The sequence below is a fragment of the Rhinolophus ferrumequinum genome, chromosome 22 (genome assembly GCF_004115265.2).
Source record: "Rhinolophus ferrumequinum isolate MPI-CBG mRhiFer1 chromosome 22, mRhiFer1_v1.p, whole genome shotgun sequence".
In the NCBI taxonomy this organism is placed as follows: Eukaryota; Metazoa; Chordata; class Mammalia; order Chiroptera; family Rhinolophidae; genus Rhinolophus; species Rhinolophus ferrumequinum.
In genome coordinates, this window is record NC_046305.1 from 13,659,410 (window position 1) to 13,681,415 (window position 22,006).

At 49.3% G+C, this 22,006-nt stretch overlaps 1 protein-coding gene and 1 pseudogene across 8 annotated transcripts in view; one reads left to right on the top strand and one right to left on the bottom strand.

Annotated features, from left to right (window-relative positions):
- Nucleotides 1-22,006, top strand: part of CACNA1E (calcium voltage-gated channel subunit alpha1 E) — a 412,260-nt gene that overhangs the window by 128,694 nt on the left and 261,560 nt on the right. For 6 of the 8 annotated variants that reach the window (XM_033092609.1, XM_033092608.1, XM_033092610.1 and 3 more), the window contains exon 3: nt 8,498-8,764. In XM_033092609.1, coding sequence (XP_032948500.1) covers nt 8,498-8,764 — 267 coding nt within the window. Of the gene's footprint in view, nt 1-8,334; nt 8,765-22,006 lie in introns of those variants that run through there. The other 2 variants (XM_033092614.1, XM_033092615.1) reach the window with 1 other exon arrangement.
- Nucleotides 16,945-17,380, bottom strand: LOC117014553 (MORF4 family-associated protein 1-like; annotated as a pseudogene).

Genomic DNA, 22,006 nt, shown 5'->3' on the forward strand with positions numbered 1-22,006 from the left:
GCTCGGAGTCAGAGCCAGAGTGTGTTAGGGGAAGGGCAGCCCCCGAGGCAGGGACCAGCTGCCTGGTGATGCCAAAACTTTTCAAAGAGTTGCAGGAGACTCATTCATCCCTTCATTGACTGTGTATTTGGTAAAGGCCTGCTATGAGGATAACATAATGCAGCCCCTGGATGTAGTAACATGAAGGGGAAGATAAGTCCTCTGCTTTTGAGAAGCTGTCACCGTAGTTGAGGAGACGAGGCATACATAACTGAACAAAATTAAATAGGAATGTACGGGTGACGTTATATTCACGACAACCATGGCCGTGAGTAGACAAGGTACTGTATACGTGATGCTGAAGCGCTATGAGTTTATAGGAAGTAGAGTCGTGGAGTTGGAGAGGTGATGGAGGGCTTCCTGGAGGAGGCAGATTGCACTGAACCACACCTTGAAGGATATCTCAGAGTTAGAGAAGCAGAAAAGAGGAAGGATGTTTTTGGGTCAGTCTGTATCAGGTGCTCCGAACAAGAGTTTTGAGGTCAGCGTGGACATGGCATGTTATCACCATGTTAACACTATGATTCTTGGGGAGATGGTGTTGGAAAGGTCGATTGAATTCAGATTGTCTTGAATTGTCAGGCTAAGGAGTTTGACTATTTTATTTTAGGCAGAGAGGAACCACTGAAGTTTAAGTATTGACAGGGTGAATGATGTCACCTGAGTGTTACCTGACGTCACCTGAGTAGACACTGGAATTTTAGGAGAGGGAACTTGCTTTGAAGGAATATTATGAATTCACTTTTAAACACATTGGATTTGAGATGATGAAGGCTCAGAGTCCATATGGAGATACCCATTACTTAATGGGCCACTTGGATCCGGAAACGAGGTAGAAGGTGAGGGTTAGAGACTACAGGTGGACATAAGGGTGGTCATTGAAACTGTGGGTAAGGATATGACCCCAAAGGGAGAGAAGTCAGAGAGAAAAGATAAAGGGATTGGGGACAGACCCGTGGATGGGGTGCTCCCACAATAAAGTGACAGGAATACGAGAAGGAAACAGTGAGAAACTGGGAGGTGTGGAGATGAGGACACTAAGGGGGGATGCGACTCTGAGAAAGAGGGGAGGTCAGTGGTGCCAAAAGCTGCAGTGGTCAAGGAAGCGGAGGGCAGAACCAGGACTGATGGAGGTGGGGGAGGGGGGCGTCTCAGTTAACTTCTGGGGAACGGAAGCGGCAGAGCCAGTGCATGGTCTGGCCGGGTGCACATTTCAAAACTGGCCTTAAGTCCGTATCATATGGGAATGCCTTATTCACTCTGATTATTTTATACCAGGTGGGTGTCACCAGCTGCTCAGTGTGGGAGAGAGTGGGAGAGAAAGGGTGTGGTGATGGACAGGTGGTGGCTGAATCTGAATCTGCTGATGATTCCAACCCAGCGAGCCCCGTAAGAGGCAGGCCTGGTGGGTGTGGTGGAGTCAAGTTCTCTTCTCTGGCACTTTAGGGACCCTCTAGGCTCCATTTTGGCTGTTTTTCCTGCTATTCGGACTTTGTCTTCAAGAGTGAAATGTGGGGCGTGGCTCAAGCGCAGCGGGTTCAGGATCCAGCCCTGGCACCTTCTCATCCTAGGCTCTGGCACCTGCCACCGTACCTGACACGTGGAAGGGGCTCCGTTTGCTTCCTGAACGAATGAATCAGCCAGAGCCCACCCAGGCTGAACACGCTTTGCGATGTGTGGGCTGTATTCTGTTTTCTGAGTCAAGAGGCCAAGGGGGAGGATGGATGGGCACGCTTCCATCCGTTGTTCTCACCCTCTGATGCCAGGATGCCCTCCCGCGCACGCCGTCAGTCAGAGCTGCAGCTCTGCGGAGTCGTCCTGCTGCATTTGACCTTGGCCAGGGAGCAAGGCTGGACCCTGAGGGTGGGAACGGAGGTGCACAATGACACGGCAGGGATCCTTTGCCGTCTGCAGTTACACATGGAGCCTCCAAACTGACTCTCCCCATAAGGGTTAATGTGTATTTGGTTAAACGTGTCTGACTTTTGTGCCAGCTGCAAAGTGACCCATCCTTTGGAAAAGAAAGGATTGCAGTGGTCCACCTGGAGTCTTTGTGATCCTAGGTTCACTGAAAGAAAATACAAATGCTGACTGGCTCATCAGTCCCATGCGTCTTGCCTGCCCTCCACAGCCTGACATGCTCAGGTCACATATGTCTGAACCACACTGCTTCTCGATGCCTCCAGGTCCTTCTTTTTTCAAAGGAGCTCGCCGAGTCCTCCCGTTTCCTGACTGCCTCCAGCTGGAGGGCTTGTTTCCCTTCTCCATTCTCCCCCGTGCGCTCTTATGGTGCACACTACACCCTACCTTGGATTAGAGCCCTTTATGGATACGTTTTTCCCCTTCTCCCTTAAACTGTAAGCTCTTAGAGGCTGTAACTGGGTCTAATTTATCCTTGAGCTTCCAAATCCCTGAGAGCAATGCCCAGCACACTAAAAGGATTTAATGAATATTCGATAAATGGAATTAATAAGTAAACAAACACATGTTCTCCCAGGTAACAGTCTTTGGGCTCTTCAGACACTGGTCTCTAATATATATTTTTTTCTGTTTTCTTTTCGCTCAGGTGTCTTTCTGACCAAGTCTCAGGTACTTACACTTCTCTGCTCCCCCATCCACCCACTACACACCAAAGCCATCTCTGGGGCTGCACTTCCAAAGTCTGCTATCAGAAACAGAACGCTGCCAGATTTGCAGTGTTTGCTGTGTGCCGCTATGGTCCCAGCTACCACAGCTGAAATATATTTAGCAAACACTTATGTGGCACTTACTGTGTGCCAGGTATTGTTCTAAGAGCATGCCACCTTAACGAATATTCATGACAGCCGTATCTATGGGGCGGGCGGGCGGGGTGGTGGTGGTGGTGGTGGTGGTGGTATGCATTCTTAGAAACTGAACCTTCTGAGAGACTGTCTCAAGGTCATTCTTTACCTCTTCAAGGTCCACGGTCATGTCTATGACTGGACTCTTATGCCAGAAGAACATTATTTTGACATGCAGCATGTAAATAGTGGCCACACCTCATAAAGAATCCTGACCTTGTTATCAGGAGATCCAGCTCTGCTATTTCCTAGCTCCGTGCACTTGGACAAATCCTTGCCTCTCTGGGCCTCAGGTAATAGGAAGTGCCTCACTGTCCAGCAGGGAAGATGCAGTGAGATAACGTTACCCTGGTTGGCACCCAGGAAATATTGAGTTGTCATAAATGGTTTTAAAAACATGCCTTAAGCAAAATTTGCAGATCTATAGTTAGTTGAAAGGGCGTTGGAGCTGTGGGGTGTCTCAGGCATAGGTTTGAGAAATGCTGATTCTAGAGCTGGACATTACATAAGGATGTGAAGTCATGTTTTCACTCCAGCAAGGGATGTAAGGTATTTTGGAAGCCACCAGACTCCCAAGATGTCTGCACTGCTGTAAGGCTCCTGTACTCTGCTATGAATTTGCACATGGTCTCCTGCCAACTTTTGTCTTAAGAACCCACTCCCAAATCCTCTCTGCATTATGTTCCTTAGAGCACTGCTTTGCATAAGCGTCTATTTCTTGGAAAAGCTCAAGAAAGGAAAAATAGAACAAAAGGGGCTCTGACAGCTTCAGCATCAGCGTTCTGAGTGTAACTGGCAGGGTATGGAGGAGATGAAGGAGGGGGGCTGCTGGGAGGGACACACACCTTTTGGATGAGGCTAGATGTGCAGACTTCTCAGTGATGGGCGAAAATCTCACGTGAAGACGGCCCGAGGCCTGAAAGGTCTGGGGAGAGCTTTATGAATGAGGGGATTCGGCCAAGTGTTTCTCCCGCCTCGCCACTCACGCCCGTCCTTCTTAGTAAAAACTCCCATGGCCTACCTGGTCTGTGGGAGTGTGCCCACCTTGTTTTCTTCCTTTTCTGGAGGAGACTGGAGGGACCTCCCACTAGTCACCTCCCCTCCTGCTTGCTTTGGATGGTACACTGCTAGAGTCGAGGGGCTGCAGGGTGGAAGCTTTGATTAATCTGGGAAAGTTTTTCACTGGCTTCCTCAGATCCTTTTTGGGTTTCTAGTTTGCAGGTAACTGCTTGCACAGAAAGCATGTAGAGCACTTAGCTGTACCATCTTAACTGTGTGTGTGTGTGTGTGTGTGTGTGTGTGTGTGTGTTTTGACCTTGTGCACAGTGTATGGGGCTGCACTTTCCAAGTACTGTGAGATGGGTTAGTCGCACTGTGGTGAAATTTGGGGCTTGGACCTCAACAAAGTCTCCCAGGGGTGGGGCTGGTGACGAGGTCACCTGTTTATAGGAATGTCTAGGCTTTGAGGTGTAGTGCCTGGGTGGTAGCTGAGCTCACAGTGTTGTGCTTATAAGTGACCAGTAGATGGTGCTCTAATAACAGGAAACTATGGCTACTGTCCCTCTTGGGCTGTCCCTCAGGGCTTTTTAGAAACCGGTTTCCAATCAGTGCTGATCAGTCAGTTGCTGATTTTCTACATTTCGATTTGTGGGTCTTTGCGAGAACAGTGGAACTAGGGACACCGAGAGCAGAATCACCGACCAACTTCCCTTATGAAGTGTATTATGGCCAGGACGTGATTTCAGGTTATTTCTAAGGGTCTTCCTGGATCTGCAGGGCAGTAGACCAAATACTCCTGAGACTCAGCACAGGGTCGTATAGTTTCTTCTCTTCACAATGAACAGTTTGGAATGACACTATTACTGCCCAGAAGAGATGAGCTTGGGTATAAGAAAGGGCCGGTGAAGTAGAAATCAGAACATCTGTTAAAAGTCCAAAATCTGCCTCTTTATCAGATATGGACCAACTACTTAGCATTTCTGGAATTCTGCTGATTTGTCCACCAACTCAGGGTTATAATACATGTGTTGTCAGGCTGACCTCAAAGGTTTGGAGTGAGGTTTGTGTAAACTGAAACTGTTAAACACATATAAGATACTGTTCAGCCATTAAAATTGTAGACTTCGCGGGGCTGGGAGAATGGGGCATTGGAGAGCGTGAAAGTTCATAGATCTCAAAGGTCTCAAGAGTTGGGCTAAAGCCAGATAGGGGGTGCAATATGAGCATGTGCCTTCTTTCCTTCGTTCAAGTCCATTCCCAAAGCCGTTTATGCCATCCTGTTTGCCTCTGTCCTCTTGGGCTGCAAGAATCCCCGTTTATAACGCCCTACAGACGTGCTCATATCCTTAAATGTCTTCGATATTATCCCCAGCCATGCATTGGTGATCCCTGTCTCCTCAGAAGGCAGGAATGCAAGTCTCAACTCCAGCGAGTCCTCACATTTCCATGTATAGTTCCGTGTTGGGGATTCACCATCTCTCAAGAATCACAGCAGCCAAAGAGAACGTAGGATATTGTAGAGAGAGGCGAGGAATGAATGCTGGACCTCTGCTCAGTGGGTGACATTGAAGACACAAGTCAAGGGTTCCTGATCTTCTAAGAACCTCGTCTGGGAGGAGAAAGTTTGGCGAGTCCTGCTTCCTCTGAGCATTAACAAACAGGTCTGCCACCCTCCAGCCTGCTAAGGCCAGGGCACAAAGGGACGGGGTGAAGCTGCAGTACGACAATGAGGTCCATCAAACATTCTAGCCAGGTAGGTTAAAGAATCCAACTTAATCCAAGAAGAGGAAACATTCTGTCATCATTATTGTATCCTCAGTGATTAAAACAGTGCCTAGCGCTCGAAAATATTTGTCGAATGATTTGAATGAATTTTGTGCTGTGGGTTAGATTATGGTCCTACCTGAAAGCATGGCTTTGATCATTTCTGAAATCCCTTTCTAATCCTATATAGTTTATCAGGTTACCAAGACAGACACTTGTGACTGGTTCTCAAGGACTAACAGGCTGATGGGACTTCATGGTTCATAGCTCTACCTTCCTTCCTTTTCACTTCTGACTAGTATTCAGACAGAAAAGGGCTCTCCAAAGAAGGTACGTAGAAGGACAGAGTGAGGAAGTAATGTGAAATCGAAATACTAAGTAGAGCTGACTCACCTTGAATGGTAATTTGGCCTGAAATAGGCTCCCGTAAATCAAAAGGTCAACATGCCATCCCCCGGGGCAGCAGTGCCCACTGGGGTGGACATGTTAAGACCGTTCTTTTGGTTTTCCAGAACCCAGAGAATTTCCCTTCACACTTGCACATACATCCTCACACAATAGACCCTTGTCAGTGCTCACGTGGCTTGCCCACACACAGACACATACACGTAGGAATACACGTGCCTCCCTCACTCAGGCGCACGTCCCTTCCTACCAGTTCATTTCACACACACACACTGCGAAGCCACACTTACCCAGGAGTTCCACCGGAAGGAGGAGGGAGAAAACCCCTTCTCTTCCACTGCTCAGGTGGGGAGGACTTGGATGGAACCCTGTGTTGGGGCCGAGGCAGGAAAAAGAGGAAGGTGTTCTGCAGCTAGTGTGGACATTGGAGGGGGCAGCTGGTACCTGTCCTCAGTCCAAACCATTGAGTCACCTGTGGGGAAGGGCTTGTTCGCTAAACCTAGGGCCTCTTTCTCTGCGGCTTGGAGTCCACCTTACCCACTTCTGCAGCTCAGTTACTCAGTTAAGGGCTGAGTTTGAGGAAGTCAGTGGACCTCACTTAGGGGTAAAAGATAGGGGTGGGAGGATCCCCCGATGGTTACAATTTTGAGAAGTGTAGTTTCAGTCCAGAACTCACCATCTAGGTCCTGGATATCTGGACCACCCATACAGGAATGGATGCGCCGAGTTCTGCTAGAGCCAAACCCAAGAGGCCGCCCCAGGTCGCTCTGTTTGGAGAAGGAGGGCAAAAGCTCCCGCCAGGAGCTGGCACCAACAGCAGAGTGCAGAGTCCCCAAGGGGTCCTCCGTCCCTCCCGGGCCTCTGGGGCTGCTGTAGGGAGAGGGTGCTCTACAAAACTCCCTGGGCAGCGTCCGTGCAGCCCGGGAGGTGCGGGGGAGTAGGGACTCGGCCCTGGCGCGCGGAGCGCGAGGCGCAAAGGCTTCGACTCCCCGCTAGGGCGGCGGGCTGGGCACCACGCCGGCACCGCACTGGCATCGCCCCTCTGTGGGGACAGAAGGCGCGAGTGCGTGTGCGCGTGCGTGTGCGCCCCCGCCGCCAGGCCTCAGCTTCTGCGGAGAGTCCGCCGCGCCGCCAGCTGCGCCCGCCCCTCTCGGCTCCGCCTTACTTGGGGAAAAGGTGCCTCTAACCTGGACCTTTGCAGGGGTGGCCCGCTACCTTCTGGGTCAATCAATCAGCCAAACCAACCCTGCATCCCAGGAACCTCCGGACGGGCCGGGGGGCCGCGGTCCTTCAGGCTCCATCCTTGTCCCTCCCCGCCCTGCCGGCCCCGCCCCCGCGTCCACGGGTGCCACGCCGCGCCTCTGAGCTCGGCTGCCTCTCCCCCGCCCCTCCTGCCCCCTGCCCTCCCTGTCTTCTCCCCTGTTCCGTGGAGTCTCGGGATGCCGGGGTGGAAGAGGAAGACGGAGTCGTTAGTGAGCAAGTTCGGTCCTTGGACAGCTCCGGCGGCAGGCCACCGCTAGGCTCGGCTGCAACCTGTTCCTCCCTCGTCCAAGCGCTCGCCCGCTGCCCGCCCGCGCCGCTCCCACCCGCGCCCGCCCTCTCCCCGGCGCAGCCGCGGATCGCTGTTGCATGCTGATCCGGGGAGGCGGCCGCGGCGGCGGCCAGCGCTCCAGGCGGATGCTGGCACTTGGGCTTCGCTGCTCTCTGGATACTGCTCAACATCTCTGCCAGACGCAGGAGCTTTGAACTCATTTGTCTCTCTCTGGTTGGATCGACTTATTTTGATATTTTGGGCGTTGCGGTTTACGCAGGAATCTCTCCACTGCTCTCCCCTCTCCCTCCCTCTCTCTCAACCTTTGGATGCGTCTGTACTGGCAGATTTAAAGACCCAAGTCTTGGCTGTGGAATTTCTTGGATGGACTTGCAGGGGGCTGGTGTTGATAAAGCATGCCACCATAACCTCGTCCTTGTGTTATTATTTTTTTGTTGAAGTTCTTTTGTTTTCACCCCCCCGCCCCCAACCAATACATCACCAAACTGTTACCTAGCGGGTCGGTGCCTGCCTCTCTCCCAGGACTAGGTGGTGCGTCTGCCAGAAGAGGAGCTATGTTTGAAGAACAGCCTACTCCGCCCCTCTCCTCTTCAGTCCCCGAACGCCACCGCACACTGGCATTTTGAAAAAAAAAAAAATTGCCTTCAGAGACTGAGCACCCCCCAGTCTTCTCCTCCCCCCTTTTTTCCTCCTTGAGGAATGGAGCTTCGCAGAGGTTGTATTTAGATTCAACAGTTCAGAGCGGCGGGGTCCCTGCTGCCGCCTCTCCGAAGAGCTCGCGAGGCTCCCCGGAGGGGGTGGTCCCCGCGCCCGGCTGGATGCGGCGCTGAGTCTCCGTGTGTCTTTCTGCTTGTTGCTGTGTGCGGGTGTTCGGCCGCGATCACCTTTGTGTGTCTTCTGTCTGTTTAAACTTCAGGATGGCTCGCTTCGGGGAGGCGGTGGTCGGCAGGCCGGGGTCGGGTGATGGAGACTCGGACCAGAGCAGGAACCGGCAAGGAACCCCGGTGCCGGCCTCCGGGCCGGCAGCCGCCTACAAGCAGTCGAAAGCGCAGAGGGCGCGGACTATGGCTTTGTACAACCCCATTCCCGTCCGGCAGAACTGTTTCACCGTCAACAGATCCCTGTTCATCTTCGGAGAAGATAACATTGTCAGGAAATACGCCAAGAAGCTCATCGATTGGCCATATCCTTTCTTGCCCACCATAACTCCCCTCTCCGCCTTTGCATTTCTTCGGGTGAGGGGGGAATCCTAGCATGAAATTTATCCCCCATTCCCTTCCTGGTGCCAATTTCCCCCTTTGCTGAAGTGCACTTTTTACTTCTGTGCATACAAGGGGCAAGCTTGGTGCTCTAGAAACCAGTGTGGGCACTAGTGGTTCTCAAGGTAAGACTTTTGGTTTTTGATTTTTCCTGTGTGGAAATCTCTAGCATCCCTGGGTGCTTGGTGGTGTGGTTTTGTCTGATTCCCAGGCCCCCGTCCCATCACATTGGAGAGGCTGCTCCTCACCAGGGCTTTCTTTCATACTCAGTCCCCCTTTTTCCTCCCTCAGAGCCACCGCTTGGCCCCCACCCCCACCAGCTGGGGAGACAACTGCACTCCCTGCCTGTAGGGGAAGTCCAGGCTCCATGAGGGGATTTCTCAGCTCAGAAGCTTCAAGAGTTCTGGGCCCAAACCCTGTAGACAAATCGACAAATAGATAAATAAAACAGGCGTTTGGCTGGAGACCCAGCTAACTCTGGGGACGGAGTGGAAGTTCCACTGAAAGTGGAGTGAATGAGCGTGCCAGGGGAAGCAGTCTCTAGTGACACAGCTCAAACAGCCCAGCTGGAGTTCTCCTTTCAGCCAAAGAAGAACAGTTCATCAGGGCCCTTCCTCTCCTTAGTCCTGGGTTGGGAGCCCCTGCGTCTCAATGCCTGGCCCCCCTGAGTGCTCTCTCAGTGCCCACGATCCAGGCAGATCTGCCGGGGCCTGAATTCATCAGCTGAAGGCTGCTCAGCTGAGCCCAGAGGTGCGCAAGCAGTCTGTCTGTCCCTGAGCTCCCAAGGAACTGCTCACCACTTAGAGCTGGTGGGGCTTCTCTGATGGTGGCAGTGTCAGAGTGAACGGGCATAGAAGAAGCTTCTTTGCAGGGTTAAGCAAATGCACCAAATGCAGGCTGCTGTTTCTGCATCTCACTGCCTCATTCTTCACTAGGAATTTGGGTGTCTGGCAAGATCTTTAGGAATTGAGGGTTGCTGGGGTGGTAAGGATGATTCGTGGTAAATATGGGGGTAGCCTTGGAGACATGGGACTTTGATGCTTGTGGAGAGAGATTTCTTGGGATGGATGCACCTGCAAAGGAGGCCCCACCTCTTCTTCTCTTTCCTCCCTCCTCCCCACCCCGACCCTCCAGGTGTGCAGCACTGAGACAGCTGGAGCCGGACGCAGTTCCTATCCTAGTATCAGTGAGGTGTGCAGCTGGTGCCCCTCAGGGCCTGGGCATCTCTCTGCTGCCCCCACCCCAGTCTCCGGTCCTTCCCCCCTTCCTCCCTAGTTCCCTGTCTCAGCAGCCCAGCGATTGGCTGGCGCATGGTGCTTCCAGGCAGCACCCCTCATTAGAAAAGAAGGAGCATCTCTAAGCAGATATTCTTCCTGCTGCTGCACGCATCCTCCCACAGCCACCCCTGTCTGGGCTTCCTCTCTTCTCCTCCCTGCACTCCCCTCCCCCCACCGGCACCGAGTGATGGGGCCCAAAGGGGCCTGAGTTGAACGTGCTTAGGGATGGGGGTTTTGGGGAGGGGAAGGGTTCAGTCCCGCAGGCCAGACTGCCGGAGCGCTGCACAAAGCGGACAGATCTCATTGTGTTGCGTGCTGCGGCTGCAAACACTCCTGTAGTCAGGTCTCTACTGATTTCCCCGTCAGGGCCCCCCTCTCCAAGCCCGCCTCTACACTAAAATTTCTCACCCAGCAGGTGCTGCTTTCCTGTGACCCTCTTTTAGGAGCGTGTTTACTCAGACAGGCGCCTTCCCTTTCCTTGCGGTAGACAAAGCCGCCCCACGGATGGCAACGTGCCTGCAGCCATCCTTGGTGCCTTGGACTGAGCCACCAAAACTCCCCAGGCGGCCAGGGCTCCGCATCCACCCTGGTTCAGCACCTTGGGCCCTTCCAGCTGGGCCCAGGCTCTGGGCTGGGATCTCAAGCACGTTTCCTACACCACGCGGTGGCTACTGTTCAGGTTTTTCTGTTCAGCTGGAAAGACACCGCCTTTCAGCCTGAGGTTGGGAGCGCAAGGTGCACTGTGGGTTTTGACTCCGCCCTTTCCGTGTCTCTGGCCAGGATGGGCTCAGGAGTCCAGAGAGAGTCAAAGGGAGGCTAGGGAGTTGATTTCAGTATCGTTCTCGGTGAGTCGGCAGTGAGCCCGTCCCAGTGGTCTCTTCTATCCCCATAGTTGGGAATTTTCGCAGTGGTTCTACAGCATGTAGGCGGTTGTAACAGTGTTCAGAGAACATCTGCTAAGGTGTGTAGAGGAGCCCTGTTGGCAAATATAAAATACACCGTGTTTGCTTTTTTTTCCTCCTGGCTGTACAACGTCATGGACTAGTATATATCCCCTCTGCTGGTGACCATGTGGAAAAATTGTGCATCTGTGTGTCCTGTGTTTTCTCCAGTACCACGTGCATCTAAGTTCCTACTCTGATTTCTCTTCCTTTCTCAACATCCAGCTTCCTGAAATACTGTGCTTTTACCTACTGGGAGACAGTGTGAGCGGCCCTTATCAGTGAAGCTTTAGAGCTAGGCTGTCTGGGTTCCCATCCCAGTTCCTTCACCAGTTCTGTGACCTTGAAAAGTCACTTCTATTACTCTGCGACTCAGTTTCCTTATTGGTAAAGTGAGGAAAATGATAATGAGTTACTGGGAGAATTAAATGAGTTAATATGTATCAAGTTGCCTAACCACCTAGTAAACACTAGCTATTATTATTAGTGGAGTCCTTCAGAAATTTCAGCGTACCTGAAGGGGAGGCATTTTCGTTCCAGCTCTTCTACATTGTTACCTCTTGAAGACCCCAAGGGATAAGGGACAACATCCTCATCGCCTGGGGGTGGCTTGTTGAAATTTCAGAATCCCAACGCCCCACTTCAGACTTACTAAACCAGTATCTGCATTTTAATACCATCCCCAGGTGATTCGTGTGCACGTTAAAGTTTGGGACGTGCTTCTCTGCTCCTTGTAAGAGGCACATTTTTGAGAAAAGGAAGGATGTTCAGAAAACATGTCAAGACCTGCTTTGAACTGACACAGGTACATGCAGCATCCCGGAGGGTTTTGATTATTTGTGTACCACGCCTTTTGGGATGTTTACATCTTTCGTTGGCTGCAGAAAAGTCCCTGGACTAGGAAAGGTAGCGTGCACCTCTGTAAGCTGTGTTGGTGGTGTCGTAACCCTGCGTCATACTGGTCTTTCATCAGATTGGGCTGAAAAGATCGGTTAAATGAAAGGAGTGATTTAATTTATACTTGTAGGACTCTGACTTGAGCGGTGGGTGTGGTAATTTTATCCAGTTATTAATAGGAGAGGTCTAGTTCTTGGGAGAAGAAAGGCCTAAAATAACCCAGACTTGTCATGAAAGATGGTGGCACCTCAACTGCCCACTCTTTCATTTTTCTTGAAAGCTACCTCTGCATAGGCAGATAATTTTATTTTCTTACGGCCCTCCCTTCTGCAGTGGATACCGTAATGTAACCTTTTGGAAAAAGCTAATCCGATTTAAATCGTGGTATTGCATTTTATATGATTCCTCCTTTTCTTTCTTGCTCATTTAATAGATCTAACAAGAAGGTTGTCTTTTTCTCAGGGAATTGGCTGCTCTGAATGTCATCCCACGTTCCCTGTGCCATATGCTTACCAGCTCTACCCTTCTGTGCCCAGGCCTGGTTACTCCGTGGCCATACAGGGTCTCCCTCGTGGTTTGTGAGATGCCCCACCCTTGTTTGCCCTTTCTCAGGTGAGATGATGGAGGGAAGAAATGGAGTGTCTGACTTGGAGACTCTGTGCCACTGACGGGCAGGGGGAGGTTTTTTCCCTCCCACTGGTGGCGTGGGTCAGCTCAGCAGGGGAGCACATGTTTCATGTGGAAATGAACATGGCTTAAGGTAGGAAGATCAAATGTTTTGGCAGCCACTGAGATGAGGAAGCTCATTACGGTGAACCTGTGGATATTCATCTGCTTTTCTCCTGCTTTGGTTGCCTGTAAATATACAGCACCTTGAGGGATAGTAGCCGGTAAGCCTGGCAAGTTTTCAGGTTTGATGTAGCTGTCACGGATCGTGAGTCAGAGTGCCTTGATTAGGGCAGAGGGTGGCAGCTAACCAGGACGAAGCGTGTGATTTTACCCTACGAGCAGGTCAGGCAGAAAAGCCTCACATCTGCTGTGTACGTGGGCACGGATGGGTGCAGACAGTGAAACACATAGCTACTGTAACTGGCACTCAGGCTGCAGGACACAGGTCTTCATTTTCTAAGGCTCCCAGGACAGCCTCCAAATGGCCTGTTGGCTCTGCCCTTAAAATGAAGCGTGGGTAATGTTTCCTCCGGAAACCAGGCTATGACTTGTGTGGGGACCAGTTGTCGTTGGGGTGCAACCTGGAAAGCGACGTGGAGTGAAAGAGTTTGACAGAAACGAATGACTGGAGGACGGCGACAAAAATATCTGGAATGTGATAGTTTTGCGTGTTGGTTTGTATGTCATCATTGCCCCACTTGCTTTCCTTACAGTGGGTGCAGAGCACACTGTGAATTAAAGGAGGAGGAAAAGAACGAGGAAGCCCTGCCTTTTATCTTCTTCTGAAAGATCCAGACTCTAGAATTATTAGCTCCACCCACAATTACTTATCTCTTTTTAGCTGTTGCCGTACAAAATGTAGGTATTTCCGCCCTCCTCCCCGCCCCCCCAAACTCTGCTGCTTTCCCTTCTTTATAGGAACAGCTGGTTTCTTTCCATCTTCATATTCTTCGTTACAGTAAAGCTGAGTCAAGGTCTGCTAAGCTATCAGAACTCTTGCAGGTCCTTTGACACCTTGTGTTCTATCAGCTGATCTGTTGCCTCCGTTTTGTCATTCTCAGGGCTGCCTGGATCAGGCAGCTCCCCAGCCAAAGCCCAGCCTGGCAGCCCAGCCGGACAGAGGCAACTCAGACCATCTTACTTTGTTTATCCCTGACCACGGAGCGCTGAAAGGGGGAACCTAAATGTGACCGTGATGAATACCTTTTTATTCAAGGAGAGAGAGAGATCAGTCCATCGCTTCGGTTTCTTTTTCTGCCCAGTCCTCCATCCTTTTCGTCTTTCTACATTTCTCCGTGTCTCATTTTTAGGTTCAGCCTTTGTGAATAATTCATTATATGTGTGGGTTTTTCCTAGGATTTTTCAGAAAAAGAAGGTTATTTGTCTTCCTCTTGGATATGAGCAAGATCTCTTGCAGAGGCCCAGCCTCCTGAATCAACTTTTTCCATGAAGTCCTCTGTTGTGCAGTGGGACCGGGACAGAAGAGAAAGGTAGCTGGGGGGCTGGTGGGGTGTGGGAATCTCTCTTAACGTGCTTTTTCTTGCTGTTTTTATAATGACCGCCTCCTGCTCAGTCCTGTACGTCTGGGTACCTATAAACATGCAGCTACGCCCCTCTATTCAGAGAAAACGGTTAACTAGAAGATAGTTATGTCCCCAGGTGCTTTTCACTCTACATCCTCCAGTCATCCTGGATCTTCAAAATGATAGATGCTGAGAGACTGAGCTAAGAAGCAGGCTCAGTAACCGCGTCTTTTCAAATTCCAGTGAGTTCACATAGGAATCTGGAGGGGGGAGCAGGCATGGAAATTAGTGTCTAACACACGCCCCCCCCCCCACACGACTACCAGCACCACATGGCTTCTGAAACAGCCCCTTGCAAAGAGGGATAAACGGGCCAGGGACCTATATCAACACTTCTGAAACATTCCACACCCACACAGAGGACTCACCAGTGATGTCTGCAGCATTGCTTTTCATTAAGGACAGAAAGTACAACACAAAGGTTTTCGGCTCCTCCGACCTCGTGACCTGTCTTAGGTATTCAGTCACTTCGGGGAGGTGTCTAGGCTGTATAGGGGCCCACTGAGTGCCCCAAGTATGTTTGTTTACTTAATTTTCCATTCCCTGTATCTTTGGCCAATCTTTGGCTATGACCTCTTCACCCTATTTATGAGTCCTCCGTCCCCATCTCTGGAAAGCGAAGAACAGCCAGAGGGGGACATGGGGGACCTCTGAAACAGCACTGAATGACTTTAAACCTTGTCAGTTACCTGCACCTGGCAGAGCAGTGGGGACTTCTTAGGAGCTTCTTTTCTTATTGTATTTTGAATTCCAAGTTTGTAGGACTAAAGTTGTAGTTCCACTCTTAGCCTTCTAGAATACATATTTTAAAGGCCTACAACAGACCTATTTTTAAAGGAGTTCACCTGGAGGTAGGTGGGCAGGGCTTGGGACTGTAACACCAGGCTGTCTCCAGTTCCAGGCCCCTGTGGCCCAGCCACGTGTGGGGCTTCAGGGAGAGGCCCTGCCTGGTGCCTGTGCCAAGTGTGGTTTTTTTCCCTTCGTGGGTGGTTGATTTGAATCACTGTTGCAACTGTGCATAATTTTGAGACTTTTTTTTTTTTTTTTGCTGCATTTGGTCCTGCTGCATGTGGTTCCCCCGTCTCTGGAGACTTTGGAAAGCCTGTTTCCGATGTATGCATTGGCTTTTCTAGAGGCTTGTTTCATTAAAGCCAGGGGTGGGGTGGGGTGTCTTTATTTCTTCCTCTCTTTTCCAGGAGGGATGAAAACTATGTGGCTGAGCAGTGGGAAACAGGTTAGAATCGATGTCAGGAACTGAGGCCGGCCAGGGAGCGTTTTCTGGAATCTTCTGTGTCCAAGGTGCAGGGTGCCCTGAGTGGCCTTCGGGACCCAGAGAAGAGGCTCAGAAAACCATGGCGAGGAGGAAATTAGTCATTCCAAGTCTTTCCCACCCTTCTGCTTATCTGTAGGTTTGAAGTTTTTTTAAACTTTCTGTGCCTCTTTCTCAATTTCCACACCATTGTCTCACGGGGCTGGTCAAAGTCAAGAAGCATGAAATGGATTTTCAACAGTCACTCACTAACATCCTGGCAATTTCCAGCTGTGTGCTTTGGGGAACTATTTTGCCACTGTTCTGTCAGTGACTTTTCTTTTCAGCAGGTGATTCTACCAGCATCCAGGCTAATTCCACTTTTAATTTCTTTGTGTTGAAGTCTTCCATATTCACTTGGCGCTACTCATTCTCAAGTTTCTGTGTGTCTCAGACTCTCCTGAAGGATAGGTTAAAATACAGATTCCTGGACCCCATGCCCAGAGTTTCTTTCTTTCTTTCTTTTTTTCCCAAGCAAATGAATACTTTTATTGGTAATTTTTTTTTTTTTTAAACACACGGTAGGGTTTTGACCTCAAATATTTGTCAGGTCTGCTACTCAAATAAACTTCTAGCTGGACAACTTATGAACCTTGAAGACACCTAGTCCCTGTCCACTTTCGGGTCCAATGCAGACAGCCCTTGCTTTCCTTCCCCAGCCCCGCAAGGGCTTTTGCAAATGTTTCTTTCATTTTATGCCCAGAATCCCCTGAAATGCATCCGAGTAGTCTGTCAACTTGTGTGGAGTACCAAGATCTCATCCCCTATTCCAGGTTCCATGTCAAATTAAGCTGAGTTATGTTGTCCAAACAAACTGCCAGACAGGTTACGTCAGATCGTGTGCCACATAAAATTCAATTTTGAACAAAATACACCTCTCCTCCTTGAGTCTCACACAGAAATTTAAGTCCCAAAATACAGACAATACCCCCTTCCACCCCTTCTTTGGATGCATCAGTCCTGGCCAGATCAGCTCCATTCCCATTCCCGGATGAAGTCTGGTCCCTTCTTCAGCTCCTTTAGCAGTGGCTGCATGGAGTCTTCTAGAAGTAAAGCAGCTCCTTCAGCACCTCCAGAGCCGGAGAACTTCAATTCTGAGTCTCATGTGTCACGCACAGATGCACTGTTCAGGGAGCTATCAGATCACACAAGAAAGAACAAAACACCTCAAAATTTAGAAATCACCAAAGCCCAGGAACAAATGTGACTGCTGTAAGAGCTTATAACCTAGCCTCTAATTCTTGCATGTCAGAGCATGTCCCTCATAGAAGTGACTTCCCCAAACAGAAACATTTAACAGTCGAAACTCACATTGAGGTCATCAGCCATAGACCACAGCAAAAACGTAGTGAACATGAGGACAGAGGACAGACAGAGAAAAAAAAGAGAGAAAACAAAAGGCTCTCTGGTTTCAGCTTCTCCAGGGTATCAACCAATGTCCTTCAGTGGACCGGAATCCGTTAGCTGCAAACTGGCGACTCTCATTCTGGACGATTTGCTTTTCTCTATCCACCGGACCAGCATGGCTGTCTGTCATCTTCGCAATCTCCTTGGCTTTCTCCTCGGCTTTCTCACACCTTTTGGTCACTTTGCCCTCGACTTCGTCGTTTGGATTCTGCAGATGGTTCAGAGCGCTCTCCTCCGAGGCTTCCACCTGCGTTTTGACCCGGATGAGCATATTGTCCATCTCGCACAACTTGCTCCTGTTCCGCATATACGCTCGCCCTTGCTCCCGGGTGAGAGCCGCCCTATCTCCCCGCATCTCGTGGGTGACTGGAAGCAGAAACTGCTCGAAATCCTCCTCGGGCTCCGGCACTTCCACTTCCTCCAGTTCTGCCAGCTCGACGATGTCCAAGGGCCGCATTTTCCGCCGCTACTCTGGAACCGCAGAGAAGAGGAGAACAAAATCCAGAGTTTCTGATTCGGTAGGACAGAAGTAGGGCCTGAGAATTTGCATTTGTCACAGGTTCCCGGGTGACACTGATGCTGCTCGCCTTGGAACCACACTCTGAGAACCACTGCTCTGCATTGTTTTGTTACCTGCCTGGCAGTGATTTTAGAGAAGGCCAGGGGTACAAATCACTCAGGACAGTCCCCATTGCTAAATCTCTCCTCTAGCAGTCTGAAGGCCTGCGGATGACAAAAGCTGGTTCTTTGGTTCAGGAAGTGAAGCTTTGAACTTTCGCTATCAAAGTGCCGAGGATTTTGGGTGGGGAGGCATAATAAGTGACTACGTGGCATTGTGGACTTAGAGTTGGTTCTTATTTGTTGTGGCCTTACGACTGAGACCAGGCTCTTGTGAGAATAGGTGTAGGACATGCCCCACTGACCTATGCTAGGACTTGGTGGACATTCAGTAAATGGTCATTGAATGATTGAATTCATCAGTACTATTGATTAATAATGGGCATTGATGAAGTGCCTGTGATGAGCTTAGTGCTGCACTGACCTGAACCCGTGGGACCCGGTGTGGCCCTAGTGGCAGGAGAGGAGGTGGCTAGGAGGTAGCGAGGCCACTGCTTGGCTGGGAAGGGATAGAAGGGTCATTTCACAGGAATGTGGAGGTTGTAAAAGACAAGCTTTCCCTGCTTTGCCATCTTGCTAAGGATCGTTCCAGGTTGTGAAAAAAGTACACAGTATTTGTTGTTACCTGGCATTTTGTTAAAAAGAACTCTATTAATTGGCAGCCAGAGGTCTGTAGTACACTAACAAATGAGACTTGCATCGATGGCCGCCCGGCACCACAAAACGCCTAGTGCTTTCTGCATGTCGCCAACAGGGCTGCAGCGGTGTACACGCTTTGTGGTATTCAGAGCTTTCGTACATTATAATCCATGCTGATTATATGAAGAGCTCTTTATCACATTTTTGTGTGTTAAATTAACCAGAGCATACTTCTCCAGCCACACCAGGTAACAGAGGAATCGCGACCTTGTTCTAGAAATCAGTCCTTTCAATTCTAGAAATACAGTAGAACTTGGAGATGATTCCTGGTACAACTGTCATGTTGTCTGGTGGTGGTTAGAACGAAAGCATTATTTCTAAGTGCATGGATAGCTCAGTAGATTTGCAGGTTCTCCAGCTCGTAAGATGGTTCTGCGTCTAACTGGGTGTGTGTTTCTGTAGGCTAACGTTGAAAATTAACAACCAATATTCCTAAGAGAGCTTTCACTAGGCATCTCAGCAAGACGTTGGCAGATGATACCTTCCTGAACTTGACTGAATTATCCAACTCTTGTGCCTTGAGCTGTTTCCATGCTCTTTTATAGTCCCATCTCCTTTCTCCTTGGTAACGGTCAGGGGATGTTTGACTTCAGACTGTTCAGTTACAGGTTGATGGTGTTTCGGTGCTTAAGGCAATGGAACTTTAGAGTCGGGAATGGCCTGAGTGACCATCTTGATAACATATAGGTGAGCCTTTTTGGAGTATTGAAGCTATTAGGTCCCTCCAGTACAGTGTTTATTTGCTTTCTATATTAGGAGCACAAATCCTATTGAAATCTGATCAATGCTATGGACTCCTCTTTCCTGAAAAATACACATACAATTGTGCATTCATTTCTGGGGGTGCGGGGGGGAGGGTGGTGGTCCATGGATCACAATTTAATAACGCTGACTATGCTAGAAAATTCCCACATTCTGGTGTGTTAGGATGCTGGGCTGTCAGGAATAGAGACTCCCAACCCAACATCGTATCCTTTAGGTACAAGTATGACAGGAACGGCCCGTGCACGAGCTGCAGAGATATGTTTGCACTAGTGCATCCGCCAGATGGCCATGATAAAACACAGACATTCTAGCCAACCAGCGTTCACTCAGTGCAGGAACTTTTCTGCATCCCCCTGATAGATGGCCACCTGGCTTCCAGGGATAGGATGCTCTCCTGTTACTAGAAAACGTAAGGTGTGGGACATTGAAATAGTTCTCCGTGTAGCTTTTCTATCTGCTTGTTTTCCTCCTGTTGCTGTTTTATAAAGCAATGCAAACCGAATCTACTTCTTGTTCGCTGAATGGTCCTGTGGTACTGAGTAGCGCCGCTGGTGAGAACGTTCTCTCATGATGGGTATCTTTTCATCTGTGCTGTCCAATACGGTAACCACTAGCTACGTGTGGCTCTTGCGCACTTGAGATGGCGAGTATTGAGACTGAGTACTAAATTTTAAATTTTATTTAATTTTAATTCATTTAAATGTAAATAGCCACATGTGGGTAGGGGCTACAGAACCGAACAACAGAAGCAGAGTGGCTAGATAATGAGTCAGAAAGTCTCCGTTCCTGTCTGGGTTCTGTCATTTGTTTGCTTGGTAAGTGGGCGAGGCTTCCCGGTTTGATCTCCCTGGCTTCTCATGGTGTACTCTGCACATGGCACCACCTGCCTCAACCACCATAATCACCTTCTCTCCAGCTGTTCCAAGGGACCACTAATGCCCGAAAGAACCATCCGCTCTCGGGCCTCCATGCCTCTGCACTTACTGCTCCCTCTGTCTGGAATGTCTTCTCTCTCTCCCCCTGACTTCTGGGCTTTAAGACTGTACTCAGTGGTCAGGCAAGTTTAAATGGTTTCCACTACACATTGTCTCTAGACTCTGCTGTTGAATGAGTGAGCTCTCCACCCTGAGCTCTATGTCGTCAGCAGACGGGTGAGGCATGTGCTTTCATTCAAGTAACTGATAAAAATATGGTTAGAATCAGGCTCACGGTCAGTGCGTGGGTCATTGCTCATGGAATGTTCACCTTTTCTCAAATGTTCTGAACTGTGCTTTAGCCAGTTGACATTTCTCTATTTTGTCTGTAAGCATATTGTGTGAGATGTCCTTGTCACATGCTTCACTGAAATCAGTACACACTTTTATGACTATTTCATGTCTGTTTTTGGCTACCATGTAGCATCTTGCTTCTCCAAAATCCACTCTAGGTATCATTTTCAGGGACTCACTGAGACAATATTTTATTGCTTTACTTGATAATAGAAGTGTCGAACCCTAGAATCTCAGGAGTTTTAGGGGATATTAGACGTCGTCTAGCCCAGTGCCCAGTTGATAAAAGCTTTGCCCTAGAATTCAGGATTTACTGTCCCTGCTTGGGAACATTAGAGCATCATGGTTAAAAACATGGCCTTTGGATTCAACTTTTGGTACCATCTGCACCGCTTCCTAGCTGTGTACCTTGGGGAAGTTCCTTAACCTTGCTGGGCCTCAGATTCCTCAACTATAACATGGAAATAGGATTTTTACCTATAGGGCATATCTTCCAGGATTTTTGTGAAGATCAGTGAGATAACACATGTAAAATGTTAGAACAATGTCATGTAGTAAGCTGTGAATAAATTTTAGTTGTTCGTATCGAGTTAATTCTGGATGAATCGAAATTACACCTATGCCTCTAAGTCTTCTCCTTCTAACAATACCATCTACTTTCTCCTGCCTCTTGTCAGGTTTCCAACCTGAGCACTGCCAGGCAACGATTACATGACCTTGTGTTGGTCTTGTAACCTCTCTGAGCCTTAGAGTCTTCAGGCATGGCTTTGGGGAGGTCACTTTCTCTTCTTTGCCTTCTTTACCTGACTGTTGAGAGGTAGCATCTGCTGTTGTGTGTGAAAACCCTTTGTAAGCATGTGAGACATCCATTAGTACTAGTGTTACATTGACAGAAGTTGTAAATATCTAACATTTACTGAGTATTTAGTGGGTGCCAGGTTACTGTGCTAAATGCTTTATTGCGTTTATTCCTCATGACTGTCCCACCGAGATATGCATTCTTGTTTTCTCTGTTTCACAGTTGGCAGGATGAATGCCTGGAGAGGTGAACTCATCTGCCTGTTTACACAGCGAGTGAGAGCTGGAGGCCTGGGTTTAGAGCCTGTGCTCTCTCTCACCCGCTACAGCAAGGTAGTCTTTCCACGCGTCTTTATTTTTCTTCTCCAAGTTACTGGGTTTACATTTTTTAAAGATAAATTTCAAAACATCTACATCAGAACCCATCTTTCTTCATATGTTTCCATTACTGAAATTGTAACAATATGATCCCTAAGGACACATTGGATTTACAAACCAGAAAAAAAAAATCTTCAGGCGCAATAATGATGCTGAATTTTCCCAACAAGCTTCTGATAAAAAGAGATCAGGTATTCAAAACCATCAACCTGAAACAAACTCAGTCAATTTTGTTTTTGCTGGCACGTACATGGTAGCCAGAATTTTCAGATGGCCCGATTGGTGGCATATGGAAGGACCCATCTGGGAATGCCAACTTGGCCTCTGGGCAGTTTTCTTCTCAGGTTGCTCACCACCTAGCTAACTACTCCCTGTCCACTCAGGTTTTTGGGTCTTTAGGGTGTCCATCTTTGTTCGGTCAGAGAAGGGAGTCCAGATTGGGATCCATGAACTGTGGAGGAAGATTCTGGAAGGATTAGAGAGACGTGACAGGGAGGTGGGAGCCCTCCATGGCTTGGAGCCCTTGGACATTTGCCTAATGAGCTTGGCGAAGGTCA